This window comes from Hemicordylus capensis, chromosome 1 (assembly GCF_027244095.1).
Source record: "Hemicordylus capensis ecotype Gifberg chromosome 1, rHemCap1.1.pri, whole genome shotgun sequence".
Classification (NCBI taxonomy): domain Eukaryota; kingdom Metazoa; phylum Chordata; class Lepidosauria; order Squamata; family Cordylidae; genus Hemicordylus; species Hemicordylus capensis.
In genome coordinates, this window is record NC_069657.1 from 220,842,740 (window position 1) to 220,863,406 (window position 20,667).

Here is a 20,667-nt window from a genome sequence, read left to right on the forward strand (position 1 = left end):
AGCTGTATTTGCACTGTCTAGAGCCAGTGTTGATGTAACAAATAGTCAACACTGGAGAACCTTGCACATCTTAAGTGTGGTGTAGTGGTTAGAGTGCTGGACTAGGACTGGGGAGACCCGGGTTCAAATCCCCATTCAGCCATGATACTAGCTGGGTGACTCTGGGCCAGTCACTTCTCTCTCAGCCTAACCTACTTCACAGGGTTGTTGTGAGGAGAAACTCAAGTATGTAGTACACCGCTCTGGGCTCCTTGGAGGAAGAGCGGGATATAAATGTAAAAATAAATGAATAAAAATAATTAAGTAATAGATCCACTTCTTACAGCAGTCTGGGGTGCCACAGCCTGGCTGCAGTGACATGTAGCTACTGTAAAACTAACCCACAGATTCACTAGTAACGAATGTTAGAAGCCGATTTAAATCTGTACTTAACATGTTTCTACATGCAATGGTATTTGTGGTAAATATTATATGTGAATGTTATGATTTAAGCATTTCTCCCCACTGCCCCTCAATTTCTATATGCTCCAAATGGTATAACCTGGAAAATGTCAGAGTACAGGGATGCTCTCCACATTATTCCCACATGGCAATGACTTGATCCACACCAGCCCAATGGGCTATTCATATAAGTGGATGTTTCACTGGAATTTGAAAAAGTGCCAGGATAAAACACATTTACATTCACTTTTCACTCAGGCTATTTATTCTTGTGCGCATGGATTAGTTAATATAACACTTAACCCCACATTATGATTTTTGAAAACAAATTTTAATTTTTAAAAAAAGTTTAGCATGTGTACAAAAAGGCATCAGAAGTGGGACATGGATACTACAAGCATTGGAGAAGATCCATTTAACACTTTACAATAAGTGCCAGCTTAAAAAAAGTTAAATTCACAATTAATCAACTGGTTTGTTAAAACATGCTTAAGAACATTTCAGTCTCAATGTCTGTTCTTTCCCCACTCCCCTTGCAAAGGGGAAAAAAAGCAGAGGTAGAGCAATGCGTTTCTATCCTGCCATCACCACAGCCTAAACCTGAGCTAAAGGGCTCCATGTAGCACGACAGGTTTTCTAGGACACTGTTCTGCAACTTGCTAAAATAGGTAAGAAGGTCAAGAGTGTTGGGAGTTTGACAACCAATTAGGAAACAAAATATCTTAAAAAGGGAACAGCCCTCATTTCAGATACCACTTCACAGAACAAACGCCACAAAACCACTGAATAGCTTTTATTTCAGAAAGTTGCTCTAACCATTGTCTATTTACTTAAGGACAGCACTGGTATGGCAAGTATTTTCAGAAGTACCTACAACCTAAGAACACTTACATAGATGTGAGCTCTCTGGAAGTCAAATGAGGCTTACTTCTACATACATGGAAGTAGGATTTGGGGCAAGGGCTCCAGTCCTGATCCTACTGAAGTCACATGACAAAACTTGAAGCTTCAAAAGGGGGCGAGATCTTGATCTTAGGCCTGTGATTTCACAAAGGGGTCTGATTCTTGTCACAATATCTTTCAGTAAGCATCAAGCATAATAGGCTTTTCACACAATTTTGTTTCATTTCCAGGCAATACAGCATTTGTTGGACTGAGCGCAAAGATTTTCAAAGCAACTCTAGGCACCTTGGCCCCCATACAGAAAAAAGTTAGTCATGCCTTAATTGCACTGAAATCAGTGGGTCAAGTTTAGTCACAACTGACTTTAGGCCCATTCATTTTAATGAGTCCTTCTGGCAACTACCTTTCCCTGAAATAGAGGCCTTGGTGCTCCCCGATATTACATCTAAGGAAAACGTTAAGTGTTATAAACAAGGGGTTAACAAATGTCTTGGTTTTTCTCCAGTCTTACAATTTCCTTTTATTTTTCAACAATATGCGAACAGAATTCAGGAGGCAGACACTGCATGTACAATATACAACAGTTAGCAGATTGAAGATAAACTCTGACGGCTATTTAGAATTTGAGAGCAAGCAGAAAGGAGGTGTTAAATCACAAGATGAACCAAAACTTTAACAACCAATTTTTAAACTATCATATTCTCAAGCATTGGTCAGTGTGTGAAACCAATGTTCCTTAATATTCTTTGCTGATTTTGCAAGTCTCCCAGTTTCAAATATCTCAAAAAAAAAAAAAAAAAAAGCAGATGTTTATATATGTAATTCTCTCATTTATTTAAGGAAAGCCAGTACAGTATGTCCATTCAAACCAGCTCAAAAAGGTACAACAATGTAAAGATAATTAGCAACTCTTGGTGCATGAAGATGTATTAACTACTACTAAAATTAGAACTGTCCTAGGCTCTTTTGTCGATGAGAAATCTGTAAGATTTTCCATGTTCTCTTCAGTGAAGTCATTTAAAATATCATATTACCGGGGGGGAAACACACATACATTTTTCCATCAATCTGGATACTTCTCTGTCCTAGGTCATTAGCAAAAGCTACAGAAAAAGTGTTCTTAATTTGAGGGCACAATCCTTCCGCTGTTAAGATTTCAGAAAAGCTTCATCTCCTTTGTATCTTAAAATCCACAAGGAAGAGTCCCACATCAACACTTCGGAGTATGGAAGGTATGAGGAACCTTTGCCCATCTGACAGATCTGTTAACGTGCTTGAAATACATGAGCCTTGTGAACACACAAATGCATGTGTGGGTGGGTGTATTTCTAAAGAGGAAACAGGGAAAAGAGGGTAGTACAACTGCAGGGGGATCACAAGAGTTCGGCACAACAAATGATAGTGTATAATGAGCACAAGAATTCAGAACAGACAATTGGAAATAAAGCCCCAGATATGGGGATGGGGTGCCGGTTTCAATTCAGTGTTATACACCACATTACAAAAGAACTATTATTTAAAAATAAAAAAGGATAAAAGGGAAAGAGGGGGGGAAAGCAAATAACCTAAATTGTTGAATGGCCTCCTGTCTGTTCCTGATAAACTTCAATCACGTCTTCCTCTTCCATCCCAAGCTATAAAATAACAAAAAGGTTTTTTAAAAAATTATATAATAAAGGTTTTCCACTGCATTTTAGAAATTTCCTGTTTAAAAAGTACATAGCAACCGCTTGATAAAATTCCAACATACTTGTATGACTGGATCTCAGAAGGCAATGTCACCATTGTGGGGACCAACAACCACTGCTAAATAGTGCCCCATCTGCATGGAATACGAACACAAGTGCACCCACAAACTCTAGGCCATCTCAGTAGCAGCTTTCCAACTCTGGAATTCACATCTTACAGAGACCCACAGAAAATCTGGGCTCCGACATACTTCTGTACCATACCACTTTGCTATTTTGGGTATTAAACTGAGCGGGCTGATTTAATGAATGTGGAGCTGTTTTGCTATTTTGAACTTCAATTAGATTTTAAGGAAATGGGGTAGCTTATGTTCAGGATATAATCTTACACACACTTACTGGAAGCAAATTCCATTAGAAGCAATGGGACTTATTTCTGAATAATTGCATAGGGGTCGGAGCCTATGCCAATATTTTATATATTCAGAATAATTACCCATTCTGGTCATGAGGAACAGGGCAATTGTAGGAAGTCATCACTAACATACTCACAAGCCTGAAGTTTTATTTATATCTAACTTTTACTCCAAGGCAAGGCATGGTTCTTGCCTACATGGCACAAATGACTTTCCCCTCACGATAACATACCTGCAAGGTAATTTAGTCTAAGAATATAAATGGTACAGGGTCACCTAATGAGCTTTCTGGCCAAGTGGGAATTTGGATCCAGGTCTCCCCAGTTCTAATCAACACTCTAACTACTACAGCAAACAGACTCTCAAGTTTTAGGATCACTTCAAGATAGTAATTGTTCACATGTCAAGAGAAACACACATAACAACAAAGGTTTAAAGGCAGTGGGTTTAAAAATATGTTTGAAGAGTTATACGCCCCAATGGTTTTCCAGCAAATATGGACTTGTCCAGAGGACGTAGGTAAGTGTTTTATAACTCTCTCTCTCTCTCTCTCTCTCACACACACACACACACACACACACACACACACACACACCTTGCTGCACAGCCCCTTGTTTACAATCATAAATGACAATCCGGGGAACTGCACAACTTACTGTAGTTGCCCAGCAGGGCTTGATCCCCAGAAAGGGGGGGGGGGATCTTCCCATGCTCCAAAGCAAGCCACTTCTGAAACTTAGTGGAGTTTAAGAAGCAGCTTGCAACTTGGTGGGAAGCTGTTGTTCAAAGAGATTTCGTTCCTAGGACATTCCATTTCCTTAATGTAGGACTACTGGCAGAAGATAGGCTGCACCTCACAAGGACTGGGGAAATGTGTTTGGCAGAAGCCTGACAAACCTGGTCAAGAGTGCTTTAAACGAAATCCTGCGGGAGACAGAGACAAAAGCCTAAACAATTACTAAACATGGAGACTGGGTGCTACAGCAGAAACTAGAGAGGTTGTAGGGTTGTCTAGCAAACCCCACAGTGAGATAGCTGTAGACATTGGAGCATGATATCCATGACTTGTGATATCTATACACCACTGCACAGGGTATGGGAAATAAAATAGTACAGGAAGGTAAATGCGGCTAGAATAGGGACTTGGTGGAATGGGTCCCAGGACTGGAATGTGGCTACTGAATTATATAACTTGTTCAAAAAGAACAGATGCAACAGAAAATAGATGCAGTTATTCCCCTGCTAACTGAGCAAAGAGGCACCTTTTAGAAGTGGTGGACCTCTTTATTTAGCAGAGGGAGAGCAACTGGCCGTCCAACCCCAGCACAGCATCCCTCTAGTGGCTGTTGCTGATGTCCATTTTATGTTTCTTTTTAGATTGTGAGCCTTTTGGGGCAGGGAACTTTATTTATTTATTGCTTTTCTGTGTAAACCACTCTGGGAACTTTTGTCGAAAAGAAGTATATAAATATTCATAGTAGTAGTAGAAGAGGAGGAGCAGGATTTTATGTCAACCGTGTACACCTGCACATAAATCTATTGCTGTGAAGAGCTTAGCTTAGTAGAGAATATTTTGTAAAAATAAATGGAGAATCAAATAAAAACAGCATTGTGATTAGAGCCCATTGCTGGCTGCCATACCAAAGAGAGGATGTGAATCATGCTTTTCAGAAACAGATTACAAATGTTTCAAGGAAGCAAAAGTTGGCAGCAATGAGAGACTTCACTACCCTAACTTCTACCTTGGGGGAGGACCTCAGCTTAGTGGCAGAACATCTGTTTTGCATGCAGATGATCACAGGCTCAGTCCTCAAGTATACAGGAAATACCCATCTGAAGCCCTGCCAGTTAGTGCAGACAATAATGAACTAGATGGATCAATGGTAGAAGGCAGCTTCCTATGTGGAAAGACAAACTTCACTAAGCATCAGATCTCATGACAAATTCCTGACCTGCCTTACTGGCAACTCCCTCTTTCAGAAAATTAAGCAACAAGCAAAAGGATCGACTATCCTTGACATCCTAATCAATAGGGAAGAGTCAATCAGTGAGTGTGTAGTACTGAGAACGTTTGGGGAAAGAGACCATGTAACACTGGAATTCTGATCTTATAAAAAGCTAAATGTGAACATAGTCAAATATGTATTTTGAATTTCAGGAAAACTGGTTTTTAACAGAAGTGCTACATAGGATTCCATGACTAGTTAAACAAATGGAGAAAGGAGTCCAAGATGGGTGGGAGTGCCTGAATGGGGAGCTACCAAAAGCAGAGTCACAAACCGCTAACTCATTCATTCGATTTCTATACCACCCTTCCAAAAACGGCTCAGGGCGGTTTACACAAAGAAATAACAAATAAATAAGATGGAACCCTGTCCCCGAAGGGCTCACAATCTAAAAAAACACAAGATAGACACCAGCAACAGTCACTGGAGGTACTGTGCTGGGGGTGGACAGGGCCAGTTACTCTCCCCCTGCTAACTTGGCAAGAGGCACCTTTTAACGTGGTGATTCTCTTTATTTAGCGGGGGAGAGTAACTGGCCCTGTCCACCCCCAGCACAGGATCTCCAGTGACTGTTGCTGGTGTCTATCTTGTGTTTCCTTTTAGATTGTGAGTACTTCGGGGACAGGGTTCCATCTTATTTGTTTGTTATTTCTTTGTATAAACCGCCCTGAGCCGTTTTTGGAAGGGTGGTATAGAAATCGAATGAATGCATGCATGAATGAAACAATTCCAATGAGAAAGAAAAAAAAGTCAATGTGGTTGCATAAAAGGCTAAGTGATGAGTGGGAAAGAATATACGAAAGTGAAGGAACAACAGGTCACCAAGGACAAATGCAGACAAGTAACCCAGCCTTGTAGGGACAAAGCCAGGAAAGTTAAATCTCAGAATGATCCAAAGCTGGCAAAAGATGCTAACAACAAAAAGGGCTTTTTCCAGGTATGTTTGAAGTAACATGAAGGAGAAGGAAACAACAGGCCCACTGCTCATTAAGGGTGAGAAATATTAATGGGTGAGAAAGGCTATCCAGTTCTTATTTTACTTTCATTTTCTCCCAAAAGGGAAACTATGTGCAACCCTACAAAGCACTGTGAATGGTGGTGGTGGGTGGTGATGGGGGGCGGGGTCAGGATTGCCTTTGCAGATTGAGGAGGAATGGGCCAAAAACACCTATCTACCTTAAGTTAGGTTCAATTCTTCAGAGCTGCATCCTGGGGTATTAAAATAACTTGCTGATGTACTATCTGAACCTCTGTCTAGCATCTGCACTCATGAACATTTTTATCAGTGACTTGCATAAAAAATTTGGGAGGGAATCCTCATCAAATTCGCACAAAACTAGGGGGATAGGTAACATTTCAGTAAAGAGGAATACATCTCAAGATAACCTTAATAAAGCTGAAAACTGGCTGAAAACTAACAAAATTAAATTCAACCAAATCAAATACGAAGTTCTACAATTGGGTGTGTGTGGGGGGGGGGGGAGGAGAATCAAATGCATAGGTGTAGGATGGAGAATACCTGGCTTGGCGGTAGAACATGTGGAAATGATCTCAGAATGAACATGAGTCTGTTGTGTGATAAAGCTGCAAAAATTGCTAGCACTGTTTTAAGCTGCATTAACAGAACCACAGTTTCCAAATCACAAGTAGCAATCATTCAACTTTATTCCACACTAATCAGACCTAATCTGGAGTACTGTGTCCAGTTCTAGGCACTGCACTTTCAAAAGAATGTCGACAAAGGTTGAAGGAACTGAGTATGTTTAGCCCGAGGAAGACCTAGGAGGGGTTCAATAGCCCTTCAGGTATTTCAAGAGTGCTACCACACAGAAGAGGACAAAGACTTGTTCTCTGCTGTCCCAAGACTAGATCTGATGGGCTTCAGTTCCAAGAGGGAAGAGTGTGGTCCAGCGTTAGGAGAAACTTCTTAATGGTAGGTGTAGTTCAACAATAGAACCAATTGCAGGGAGGCATGGAGGTCTTCAAGCAGAGGCTGGACAGCCATCTGTGGTGGATGCACTAGCTCTGGGTCTCTCCTCCATCTAGCTGGGGGTGTGGGGGATGCAGGGAGTAAACTAAAAGGCCTACATGGTCTCTAACACTATGAAAACAAAGTTGAACATCTTCTTGACTTAGCAAATGTTTGTAAAACAAACTACCATGGAAAGCAGCCACCAAAATTACCCCAAGCTTCCTTTCAGAACCCAACTGACACAGAAGTCCCTATACATCTTGTTTGCAAAGAGTTGGAGCTGCCATTTGGAACTGCTCACTAAGGAGCCAAAGTTAAAATGTGGCTTCATGCCATGTCCCCAAATCTCAGGAGTGTGTGCTCCCTCCTCCCCTACCGACACAAGCCTTGGCAGAACTCTACTTCTGACTGTGATTTCAAAGAAGCCAGGATCCCTTGCAATGTCCAACCAATCCTTGGCTTATTCTATCCAAAGCGGCAAAATAAGCCATGATCTGAACATGTGGTTTATTTTGCAGCTTTGGATTGAATAAGTCAAGGATTGGTTGGTTTGGACATCACAAGTGACCCTACTTCTTTTTAACCACAAAGAATTCTTCTGAGGTTTTGCAGGGACCAAGCATTAGGGAGCATGCACTCCTGCAGCTCAGGGAAATTAGCAAGGTTTTGGCTCTGTGCAATGTATGAACTGGCCCAATGAAAAATGTACCTCTTTTGGAGTATGATTATCAGTAATTCTCTGACCCTCAAAGAGGAACCTGAGTGAATTCATTGGAACTCCCTAAAGAGAGGGGGGAAAGAGGAAGAAATTAGTTATTTAAGGTGACATGTAAGACAAAAGGTTTTTAAAACACATAGACGTTAATGACCATCTAAGTTACCAAGGGAGACTGGGATATCTGGGCACAATTCAAGGCACTGGCATTCACCTTTCAAGTCCTAAATGGCTTTAGGGCCAAGATACCCAAGGACTATCTGCTCTCGCATCAACCTGCTCATCCTCTAAGAACACAGAGGGGATTGCCTGCATGTGCAATTTCCTTTTGAGGCTTGTCTGGTGGCCATGTGGGAGCAGGCTTTCTCTGTGGTGCCTCCCCTCCCTCCAGAACTCCCTTGAAGTTCAACTGGCACATGCCCTCCCAAGATTCCACCACCTTGCCAAGACATGGCTGTTCAGACAGGCCCAGAGCACTGTCTAAAGGTGCATGAGACAGCCACCTTGCTGAAGCTAAGCAGGTTTTGGTGCAGTCACCTATGAGTTCTTTGGGGATAAGACCATAGCTCAGTGGTAGAGCATCTGCTTTGCAGGAATAAGGTCCTAGCTTCAATCTTTAGCATTTCCAGGCAGGGCTTGGAAAGACTCCTGCCTGAAACCTTGGAGAAGCCACTACCACTCACTGTAAACAGTACAGAGCTAGATGGACCAATGGTTGACTTGATATAAGGCAGTTTCCTATGTTCCAGGCATTTCCAATCTCTGTTTGATTCCTTGTGCTGTGTTTTATTTTATTAGGTTTTGTGTCTCTGCAATGCCATTTCTGGCTTTGCTTTTACTTTTTTATGATGGTTGCATTTTATGGTTTCAAATCTGGTTGTAAGCTCCCTTTAAAAAGAAAAAAAAATTAAGAAAGGTAATACAATATTTAATATTGTATTATTGCGATATTCATGTGCAGATTGCCTAATTAACCTCAGCTAACAGGGCAAAGAGACAACTTTGCTCTATCACTGAGCTATGACCCTGTCCCCAAAAGGTGGCATATGTGGGTCTCCCATCCAGTCACTGACCACACTAAGACATGCTTAGCTTCTGCAAAGTGGCTAAATTGCATGGTGGTTCTCATATTTAGCAAAGGAAGAACAACTGCCACTATTCAGTCCAGCATAGTGTTTCTCCACTGGATGTTGCTGGTCTCATTTGGGTTTTTTTTTAAAAAAAGTACTGTGACAGGAATGCGTTTTCTCATACCTTTTGCTGTGTACACCGCTTTGAGAACTTTTGTTAAAAACCGGTATATACATGATTTAAATAACTACTCCCATCTGATGTATAAGTTGACACTATTTTAGCTTGCAAATATTGTTTAGAATTTTTCTAATTTCTTTAGAATAGTCCTATCGCCTGCAGTTACTAAAAAATGGGTTTTTTACACTTAAGATATTTTGGTTTATTCAAATCACTAAAACTAAGAAAAGTAAGGACATGTTATATAGATCTACTGGATTCTGACTCAGAGTTAAAAACTTTCTTGGCTTTGGCTGATTAGTGAGCACTTTGGTTGATGCCTGCCTGCCCATTCCTTTGCAGAGAACTCATAGCCTCTCTTGTTCCCAGACTCTATATGGAGGTTTTTCCAAGAACTTGGTTTCTCCTTTCTTCAATTCCATGTCTTTACTACTCAATGCTACTTAAAGTTGTTTTAATCTCACCAAAGCTGGCATTTCACATCTCTTAGAGCAGCCAGACTGCTTGTGAAAATACTATTACTGAGTTTCATTCTTTTAGCAGTTAGAATGTATGTGAAAATTCATCTCAACCAAACGCTAGCACATGCATCATCACTAAAAGAACCCATAGCATATTATAATACAGTTCCTTGTTCACTTGGTGTACCGCAGTGTTACATTTTATCAATCCCACTTCAGTCCCCTTTACTTTCACAGAATGGAAAAAACTCAGTTGTATTTTAAGGAGAAAGATCACAATTTCACACACCTGTCGCTGACAGTAAGATTCTTTAAGTTTTTTTAGATGTGTTGTCATCTTCACCTTGAAGTGGATTTCACTGCTATCCTGTAAAAAGAACATAATATATTAGCCTCTCATATTATTAAAGGTATTTGTTTTATTTGAAACAAGTATTTCACAATGGAATATTATGCTCACATTTTCCCTACATTTGCTTGCTTGATCCTTCAGTATACACACACACACTCACTCCAATAGCTGATGAGTAGTCTAATTTGACACTGATCAAGTTCATCTAATTCAGGTTTTTTAAAACGCACAACAGATGGCACTCTTTGCTTTGTTAAAGGTTTCCTTTGATTTTCTCAACTGTTTGCAATGTATTGTTCTTTACTGAAACCTGTCTTGTGTTCCCCAGCTCCAGCTAGTGCAAATAAAACATTACAAACAACAATCTATGATACAAATATGACCTCTGAATCCCAACCACTATCAACCCAGTCAGTTTTATGCCATTTGCACATGAACATATTAAGCTGCCTTATACAGAGGCATTACGCAAGTCCATCTAGACCAGTATTCTGCTCCAAAATAAGAGCAGCTCTCCAGAGTTTAGGAACAAAGGAAGCTGCCATATACTGAGTCAGACCATAGGTCTATCTAGCTCAGTATTGTCTACACAGACTGGCAGCAGCTTCTCCAAGGTTTCAGGCAGGAATCTCTCTCAGCCCTGTCTTGGAGATGCCAGGGAGGGAACCTGGAACCTAGATGCTCTTCCCAGAGCAACTCCATCCCCTACGGGGAATATCTTACAGTGCTCCCATTCATATGCAACCAGGGTGGACCCTCCTTAGCTAAGGGGGGTCCACCTGCTTAGCTAAGGTGACAAGTCATGCTTGCTACCACAAAACCAGCTCTCTTCCCTGTTTGAGAATTTCTTTCTCAAACAAACCTGGAGATGCCAGGGGCTACATACAAAACACATTCTATGACTAAGCTAAAGCCCCACTTGCTCATTTTGAAGTGAATGAGTATTAGAAGACTTAAGCAACTTTCTCAGTTCATCCATTACAGCACAAGCAGAAAGAGTTCTCGTGGGGGGTGTACAAAATACAGTACATCGATCTCTGAAGCTCGCCCAAAGTAAGATCTATGAGCTCCAGGGGTCATTTCTCTATGTGCAGATACTCACTTCACATGTTACAACAGGAAATGCCAAAGCACGCTTTCCTTGCTTCTCTGGTTGCTAGCTCAATGCAGGAATTCCAGTTCTAGAGCATTTTACATTTCTCATTCATTCCACTGCAGTAGTTTGTGGGTTATCAGTCAAGAGAAAAAGATACTTCCCAGTCTCCCTTGACTCTTGCTCCTAATTGACACAATGATATTTTTGTCTCTTCAGTGTCTGGGAAACCGTAGACCTGGTAGATTGATTTAAATCAGTAATAAGGAAGTCTTTTTCACTAGCAAATTTCCCATCCACATGAGACTAAATTAATCAACGCTAGAAAATTATCCAATGGCAATTTCAAATATATGCACTGCCTTGCCAACCACTATGGAAAGACTAATTTCAGTACATGAAATGCCAGTGAAATGAAATAATAATTTGCATATTTTATGTGTAAAGACATACTTGGGCCTTACTCACCAAGTGAGATATTAAAATGCCTCACCCTGGGCTTCCTACAATCAGGCTCTGTATCGGAGGACAGGAAAGTAGCCAATGTAACACCAATTTTCAAAAAGGGATCCAGGGGCGATCCGGGAAATTACAGGCCAGTTAGCTTAACTTCCATTGCAAGCAAATCAATGGAAAGCATCCTCAAGGATAAAATTGTAAAGCACATAGAAGAACAGGCCCAGCTGAAGGAGAACCAGCATGGCTTCTGCACTAACCTTTTGGGGTTCTTTGAGAATGTCAAAGAGGTGTGTGGATAAAGGAGATCTAGTTGACATAGAATACCTGGATTTTCAAAAAGCTTTCAACAAAGTTCCTCATCAAAGAATCATGAGAAAGCTTAGTAGTCAAGGGATAAGGGGACAGGTTCATGTGTGGATTGGTAACTGATTGAAGGACAGGAAACAGAGGTAGGGATAAATTGACAGTTCTCTAAATGGAGGAAAGTAAGAAGTGGGGTCCCCCAAGGATCTGTACGGGGACCAGTGCTTTTCAATGAATCCATAAATGATCTAGAAGTTGGGATAAGAGAGGTGGTCAAATTTGCAGATGACACCAAACTATTTAGGATAGTGAAATCCAAAAGTGATTGCAAGGAGCTCCAAAAGGATCTCTCCAAACTGGGTGAGTGGACAAAATAGCAAATGTGGTTCAGTGTTAGCAAGTATAAAGTGATGCATATTGGGGCAAAAAAACCCAACTTCATATATAAGCTGATGGGGTCTGTGCTATCAATGACAGTCCAGGAGAGAGATCTTGGGGTCATGGTAGACAGTTCTTAGAAAGTGTTGACGCAATGTGCGGCAGCTGTGAAAAAGGCCAATTCCATGCTTGGAATCATTCAGACAGGGTTTGAAAATAAAACTGCTAAATTTATAATGCCCTTATACAAGGGCATTATAAATAAGAATGTTTATTTATTATTTATTATTAAGTAAAACCGCTAATATTATAATGCCCTTATACAAAACTATGGTGCAGTCACATTTGAAGTGTTGTGTACATTCCTGGTCACAATGTCTTAAGGAAGATATTGTAGAACTGGAAAAGGTGCTGAAGAGAGCAACCAAGATGATCCGGGGCCTAGAACACCTTCCTTATGAGGCAAGGCTACAACATCTGGGGTTTTTTAGTTTAGAAAAAAGACGACTGAGGGCGGACATGACAGAGGTCTATAAAATCACACATGGTATGGCAACAGTTGATAGGCATACATTTTTCTCCCTCTCACATAGCACTAGAACCAGGGGTCATCCCATGAAACTGATTGACAAGAAATTTAGGACCAACAAAAGGAAGTACTTTTTCACACAACACACAATCAATCTGTGGAATTCTCTGCCACAAGATGTGGAGACAGTCAACAGCTTGGATGGCTTTAAGAGGAGTTTAGATAAATTCATGGAAGACAGGTCTATCAATGGCTACTAGTCTGATGGCTATAGACTACCTCCAGCCTCAGAGGCAAGATGCCTCTAAATACCAGTTGTGGGGAAGAGGGCATGCCCTCAGCTCTTGCTTGTGTGCTTCCCAGAGGCATATGGTGGGCCACTGTGTGAAAGGGAGAGAGACCTTAGGCCTGATCCAGCAGGGCCTTTCTGTTAATCTTTTATTCCTCTTTCCTACCCGCATTCAATCTAGTGCCATCTCTGCACAAGCTAAAGAAGTCCTTAAACCTTTTATGTAATGAAGTTTAAGTACTTGCACCTGTTCATCCCTCTCGTTGTTTCTCCCTCCCTACAAAGCTCCCTGGGGCCTTATGCTTTACTTATGAAACTCTGAAAGTCACCATGTATACTAATAGGACATATTATGCACTTAATATGCACTGATAGTAAGGATGTGCAAGCCTGCTCACTTTGAGCTGGGCTCAACATCGAGCTGGCCTGATTTGGGCAGTCCAACTTTGAACCAGCTCACCCCCCAGTTCTAAGAACTGGTTCATGGACCAGCTTGGGTATAGGGGACATTCCTATTCCTAATGGTAAAGGCAGTGAGCAGGGGGAGGGGAGAATAGCGAAAGAAAGCATACATTTAGAAGTGGTGGAAAAGAAGCAGTAGAGGGGGCACCTCTAAGCCCCCTCAAGCCTCCCAAATGACAGCCCGGGCCAGCTGCAGCCCAATTCAGGCATCTATCCATGTGCAGAGGCCATTTTAGTGACCTCCATGCATGCACTGAGGCCATTTCACATGGGGAGGCAAATCATGTGGTGAAGTAAATGGCCTCTGCATATGTGCAGAGGCCAAACTGGGCCGCAGCTGGCCCTGGCTGTCATTTGGAAGGCCGGTGGGGGGCTTGGCCACCACCTCCTCTAAAGATATGGAGGCCGCTTTTTTCACTACCCACCCCCTGCCTTTACCATTAGAATTAGGGATGTCCCTTTTATTTGTAAGAGGAAATCCTCAAGGATTCTCCTTTACAAGTACACCCAACCTGACGCACAATCCAGCTCAGCCCGGTTTGATGGCTGAACCGGACTGGGACCAGTTTGGCTGAGCTAGATTTGAAACGAGACGGCCGAACACACCCCTAACTGATAGTGCATATTAAGTGTCATAGTACTTCCGTGCCACCCAGAAATCTGGAGATTTGGAACACAAGCCCAAGACACTGGCCAACACTCAGACTAACCCTCGGCCAATACACTATGGTTTTCCATTGGGTAAGTGTGGGGGTGGGGCGGGGACACAGTTTTGTGCCTTCTGAAACTATGTCTCCTGAGGTTTTGGAGACACTCAGTGAGATAATTTCAGAAGGCACAAGTAGCTTCAGAGGGAATTAGAGATCACCAGATCACAAAAAAAAGTCACTCCCTCCTCGTGCGATGGAAAACCCTGGCATGTCAGCACAGAGTTCATCTGGATGTCAGCCAGAGTTATTACTAGAAAAGTCTACAAACAGAACATAAGCACATTCATCTTGCAAATGCAACATGAACTGAACATGAGCCAGAAACATACATCTAGGCATGAGAAATAAAGCCATTCTATTGTATAGGTATATGCTGTATGTGTGCATGCACGCATGTAAAGAGACATCACCTGTACCTGAGAAAATCTGAAAATCTCACCTGCCCAATGACTTTGAGTTTAATGTATTCTCCCTCTTTCTTGTCTCCCAAGTCCTCTGCTGATGGTTTGGCTTCCTGCAAAACAAACAAAAACACAGAGAAAGCAATAAATTGCAGCTACAAACTATTTTCATTGGACTGCTCTATAGCATCTTTTTGCATATTTTCAATTAATTAACACCAAAACAGACACCTTGGTCTTTCCTCTATGTGTAAAATTAATCAGACAGCACACTGCAAAAGACTGGGGGAGGAGGGATAAAACATTTTAGTAAATGTATGGAGACCACAATAAGAATCTTTGAATTTATTATTATTAGTTAAGCTTAAAAATAAAAGGAAGATCCATCACTCAGGTCAAGCAACAATACATGCATAATTTAAGTAATTTGTATCTCACCCTTCCACCTGAGATCACAGCAGACAGTAAGATACCAACAGACATCATACCACAGATCACAGAAGACTTTAGTAAACCACTTTGCTATTTTATTTTTTTTAAGGTGGGGTATGAATACAGCATAAGCAAAGAGTTATAGATAAATTGTTAGAGGGACCCTTTATCTGCGAATAAATTCAAAAAACGGTTTTTGTTTCTGGTTGACAAGATCAAGTGGTTTGACCACTATGTTACTGCAGCTGAAATAGGGGAAAAAATAAGAATGCATCCCTTATAGGCCCCTGGAAGGCTTACGTACCGCATAGCAGTGTGTTATCATAATGCCTAAAAGGAAGATGTAGTTACATGTACCTTCACCTTGCACACCACTGAGTACTGCATGCATTTTTTCACAGAAGTTGAAAAAAATTTGGCTTTTCTCAGTAATGTATCAGTTCAATGAACAAAGTTAAAACTACAAATAAGTACTATGGGGATTCTAATGGATCCCTCAAAGGAAAAACTAAAACTTAAATAGAATAAGCACACTTCAGTATAATTTCCACTTGGGAGTCCCAAGCTGGAAAGAGAAGAGTTCCCGTCTCTTGATTAAAATATGCATAATAAAACTAATTTATGTTTTATCCTATATGTTAACAGTTTTAAAATGTTGTACATTCAGGGAACCTTTTCCATGTTAATATGTCTGCTGAAGAACTCATGCACATCTGCCAAAGAACCTTTGTGAGTGGCAGAGAAGTCTGGAGGATGTTCAAGAGCACACCCTTAACTGGGCCACAAATGTTGCCCCAACCAAGAACACACCCAATACTTCCCCATGGCTACACACTGCGCTGCTGGAGACGGTCAGCAATGGTGGTCCAGCTTGCCTTTTACAGAAGCTTGTCTGCCACTACAGGTATTCCAACTGAATAGCCTGATTAGGTTCTGAGTATGAATCCTGGCACAAATATAAAGTACATAAATCTGTTCTGAGCTACAAAGAGCACAATCTTCTTGCTCCAGTGATGATGGGTTGAATCTAAAGTTTTTGCTCTGTTCTTGGAAAGCGAGTTGTACTTGCAGAAGGAACAGAACTCTCCTTCTGCAAGCAGAACAAAAACACTGGATCCAAACCCATGCACTTAACATTCATCTGAAAAATACCTAAAGTAACTTAGGCATTTTGTGGAAACTCGAAGTCTTTCTCACTTCAGAATTGAAAATTCTCTTGCAAGACACTGTAAGATATTCCCTTCAGGGGATGAGGCTGCTCTGGGAAGAGCATCTGCATGCTTGCATGCAGAAGGTTTCAAGTTCTCTCCTTGACATCAAGTTCTCTCCTTGACAAATAGGGCTGAGAGAGACTCCTGCTTGTAACTTTCGAGAAGCCACTGCCTGTGTAGTCTGTTTAGACAATATTGAGCTAGATGGATCAATGGTCAACTCAGTATATGGCAGCTTCCTATGTCATACACACTTTTTTAAAACTTTGCAAATATGAAAAGATTTGCAGAAAGACAGTTATTTCAGCATTTAGTAAAGCGTTACACTTCTTGAGCGAACATTTTGCAGAAACCTAAAATTTATTAATATTTCTTCATACCTTGGGCAAAGCAATAAAAGAGAATGTATCCACTGCTCAATTTAAACCCACCCCCCCATAAAAGACCAGAGGCTCATGCTAAAACATTTGGTATAAGGAGCTAACACAAGCAAGATTATGCTCTTCTTTCAAAAGCAGAGCATAGCTGGGCTGTAGCTTGTTATTCACGATGTGCACGAACCGAGGGTCATGTACAGCTTCGGTGCTGAACCGGTTTGGGTGAGGGCAGAGCTGGTTCAGTGGCACAGGGTGGGGGCAATGGGACCTTTAAAAGGGAGTACAACAGTTGCAGGGGAGTAATGGCAGATGAGAGGGCACGCCCTCAACTCCTTTCTGTGGCTTCCAGCGGCATCTGGTGGGCCACTGTGCGAAACAGGATGCTGGACTAGATGGGCCTTGGGCCTGATCCAGCAGGGCTGTTCTTATGTTCTTAACAGGTCCTTACCAGCTCTCCACCACGCCATGCAGCTTCTTGCTGTGACACCGCTCCCCGCCCCAAACCCACACACAACCTCCGCGCATGTGTGGACACCATTTGCATGGTGAGCATGGCCCTCGCCCGAACCGGTTCAGCACTGAACCTGTGCACGGACCTCGGTTCATGCACACCCCTACTTGTTATGCTACTATACTGCAGCACTGAGAACGCAGTCTCCTATCCTCTATGACAGGGGTTCCCAACCTTAACTCCCATCATCTCCAGCTACAATGGGGGTCCAAAGTTGGGAACCCCTGTTCTCTGACACACTGAAAAAAATGTCAAGCAAATTTCAAGATCAGAGGAATCTGTAACAAAAATATGTTTGAAAGCTGAAGCATATATTAATAACTTCTGCCAAGTATTTGCAAGTATAAGTGCAGAAAATAGAATTCTGAACTACCTGAAATGTAGTAAAGCAGTTATGAGAGAAGCATTACCATGGCTGTTCACTTATGAAAAGTTCCTACTTGGATTTGTATCCTACCTGCATACCTGAGTCCAGATGCAAACCCTTAACATAACATTCATCTGTGTGAAATGGGCCTATCTTGCCTTGAAGGCAGACACGCCCCCACCCTGAAAAAAATCATCAAAACGCCAGTGTGTTTGTGTGTGTATTTTAATACCTGTAGCTCACATCAATATCAGGTACCAGAAAGAAGTAGGGCAAAGACTCAAAGTTAATGCAACTGCTACTAGAAGAATACTGTCTTACTGAGAATTATTTCTCTATTTGCTTCCATTTCATTAGCAACATTAAATGCACATTCTTTGAAATGAATTCTAATTGCAAAAGCTGTTCCATGCAATACAATATAGTTCCGTTATTAAGTTAACAATCCACATTATAAAATCACAGTAATAAAAATAATGGTCAGCCTATCTATACAATGCCAATCTACATATTATAAGCTACCAGCAGCTCTATCTTCTATTAATCTCTTATTCTCAATGACAATAAAAGATGGAGATAGAAAACTATGGAACATAAAGGGAAAAACAAACAATCAATTTAACAATATGGTTAAAGGAAGCGCTTATCACTATTTAGAAAAAATTGTTTTATTTAACTCACCAGTTGACATCCAGACTAAGTTACTCAACAGTACAATTCAAGAGTTACTATAAAGGACTACTTAATAGGGATGTGCACTAACCAGTCCGCAGGCGATGCAAGAGGCCTGCAAACCATTTTGTGCTGGTGCCAGTTCCCAGTCTGACACCGGCGGGGGGGTGTTGTCTCCCTTTAAGGGTGGGTGTGTTGCACTTATCCCCCACCGCCGCTCCGTTCTTTAAAAAAGGTTTTGAGGCGGCAGCATTCCTCTCTGCTGCCCCTGCCTCCGTTGTCTGGAAATCCCGGAAATACAGGCTGCGTGTGTGCAGGCCGGCGTGTGTGCGCATGCACCGCGTGCTTATGTGTGCACGCAACATGTATGGCGGGCGCGCACGTGCGGCAGCAAATGCACACACAGCCCATACTTCCGGTATTTTCGGCCAACAACAGGGGCAGGGGCTACAGGGAGGAACACTGCCGCCCCAAAAACCATTTTTTAAAAACGGAGCGCCAGTGGGGGGAAAGCGGCAGGAGGGATAAGTGCAACCCCCCACCGGCGCTGAACCACACCTCTGTGGTTCTGTGCACATCACTACTACTTACTCGAGTAATTTAGTCAAGATGTCAGTCATCGTAACTATTTACCCACAACAGGGATTTATTTCAAAAAAATACAATAAATGGAAAATTCTTTGCCACTGTATATAGCTTGCTAAATAATTTATCTGCTTCTTTTTTTTTAATCACCATCCAAGCTGGTTGTAAAGGGGTGTGTGTGTGTGGAGTCAAAATAGAACAATCTTCCACACACATTTAAAAAGCATGAATACTTACCAAGAAATACCCTTCTCAAATACATGTCCTACGAGACAAATATAGAGCATCCGCCTTGTGAGAAGAGATCATCATGATCCCAAACACAACTCCATTGATACGAAATACTCAAAGCACCTGTTTATCATGCTTATGTACCGATAACATAGTGATTACTTACAAAACAAGAAGCGTCCAAATAAAAAAATAAAGATAAATAGATGTTTTGTTTGCTTGTTTTCTGTACCATGGGATGTAAACAAAAGTGAAAGCGGGCTCGGTGGGTGGCGAGAGACCCCAAACAAGCTGGAGAGAAACTTTGGCCTTTGTTTCCCGTCGCTCGGTTGCCTGCCCAAGAGGGGCTTGCTCGCCCACCCGCCCCGCGAGGAGCGAAACGGAAAGCCACGCGCGGGGCAAAGCCGCTGCTCCCGTTACATAATACGACGGGACAAGGCGAAGAGGATGGGCAACGAAGAGGCCGGAAGGCCAGCCTGCCCTCCGCGGCAGCAAAGCAAAAGCCATCGGGGGCTGCCAAGCTGCCTCTTCGTGCCTCTCAGAGGAGGAGGGGGGAGTGGGGGTTGCCTCGTCCGCCCGCCCGCCCGCCGGGCTCCCTCTGGCTGCGGGAGGGGAAGCCGCGCCAAGCGAAACGGCAGCTGCTGCTGCTGCCCCTCCTTATTGTTGTTGTGCCCCATCAAGGACGCCTCCTCCTCCTCCTCTCCAAGAGCTTCCCGTCGGGACGGCCGAGCAGGCAGGCGGGCTGGCCGGCCGTGGTGGGGCTGCCTGCAGGCCCGCTCGCCGCTCCCGAGAAGGGGAGGGGGGGCCCTGCGCGTCGAGATGGGCAAGACGCCTCCGACCTACCTGGTCCGACATGTCTCCCTCCCCTCGCAGGCTCAGCTGGCCCCCGCCGCCGCCGCCGCCGCCCTCGCCCCAGTGAGCCGCCAAGGAGCCCGTCCAAGCTCGCTCTCGCCAGGCACGGAGCGGAGACGGAGGAGAGAGCACAACACAGACACACACGCACAGGCCGGGCGCGGGCGGGATTTCCTCCTCTGCGCCTGAGCTCACTTCCCCCTCGCCAGTCCCGGCCCCCAAGAAGCGCCCGCTGCGCTCCTCCCTCCTTTTCTCCCCACAGCCCGCCTCCCAGGGTCGGCCCCGCTCAGGCTCAGCTGCCTGGTGGCGCCCCCCTGACCGCAGCCAGGCCCAGCCCAGCGCCGCCTCCAGTCCCGCGATGCGAGGGCTGCCTGGCGCGGCGCTCCCCGCTTCCCCTTCCCGCTTTCGAGCCCTCAGTTTCTTTTTAAAATAAATTTCAGCATTTCTACCCTGCCTTTTTCTACGAAGGCATCCAGAACGGGCAACACAAAGGATGAAAACACAATTTTAATTAGCGATTAAAATACAGAACGCAATACACTATAATACCAAAATGCAACAATCAAAACTGCAGAAGTTTTGAAAGACTGCAGAGTCTTT

At 42.9% G+C, this 20,667-nt stretch overlaps 1 protein-coding gene across 4 annotated transcripts; it reads right to left on the minus strand.

Annotated features, from left to right (window-relative positions):
- Positions 1-750: 750 nt before the first annotated feature.
- On the minus strand, positions 751-20,328 carry SUMO1 (small ubiquitin like modifier 1). 4 transcript variants are annotated; one of them, XM_053283213.1, is made up of 6 exons: positions 19,382-19,603; positions 14,868-14,942; positions 10,143-10,220; positions 8,136-8,207; positions 2,910-2,978; positions 751-2,672 (listed from the first exon to the last, which is right to left on the minus strand). In XM_053283213.1, exons 1-5 carry the CDS (start codon positions 19,448-19,450, stop codon positions 2,910-2,912), a joined length of 363 nt encoding a protein of 120 aa, XP_053139188.1. In that variant the 5' UTR covers positions 19,451-19,603; the 3' UTR covers positions 751-2,672. The 4 variants fall into 4 exon arrangements, with proteins under 4 accessions (XP_053139188.1, XP_053139191.1, XP_053139189.1 ...); XM_053283216.1 differs by lacking the exon at positions 19,382-19,603 and adding an exon at positions 20,059-20,328 and having other exon boundaries at positions 751-2,978; XM_053283214.1 differs by lacking the exon at positions 8,136-8,207 and having other exon boundaries at positions 19,382-19,708.
- Between the last annotated feature and the right edge of the window lie 339 nt (positions 20,329-20,667).

Coding starts and splice junctions, on each gene's coding strand:
- SUMO1 (XM_053283213.1), bottom strand. CDS start 19,450: ATGGTACAGAAAACAAGCAAACAAAACATCTATTTATCTTTATTTTTT. Junction 14,943..19,381: donor ATTTGGACGCTTCTTGTTTT/GTAAGTAATCAC, acceptor TTTGTTTTGCAG/GAAGCCAAACCATCAGCAGA. Junction 2,979..8,135: donor ATAATCATACTCCAAAAGAG/GTACATTTTTCA, acceptor GTTATTTTATAG/CTTGGGATGGAAGAGGAAGA.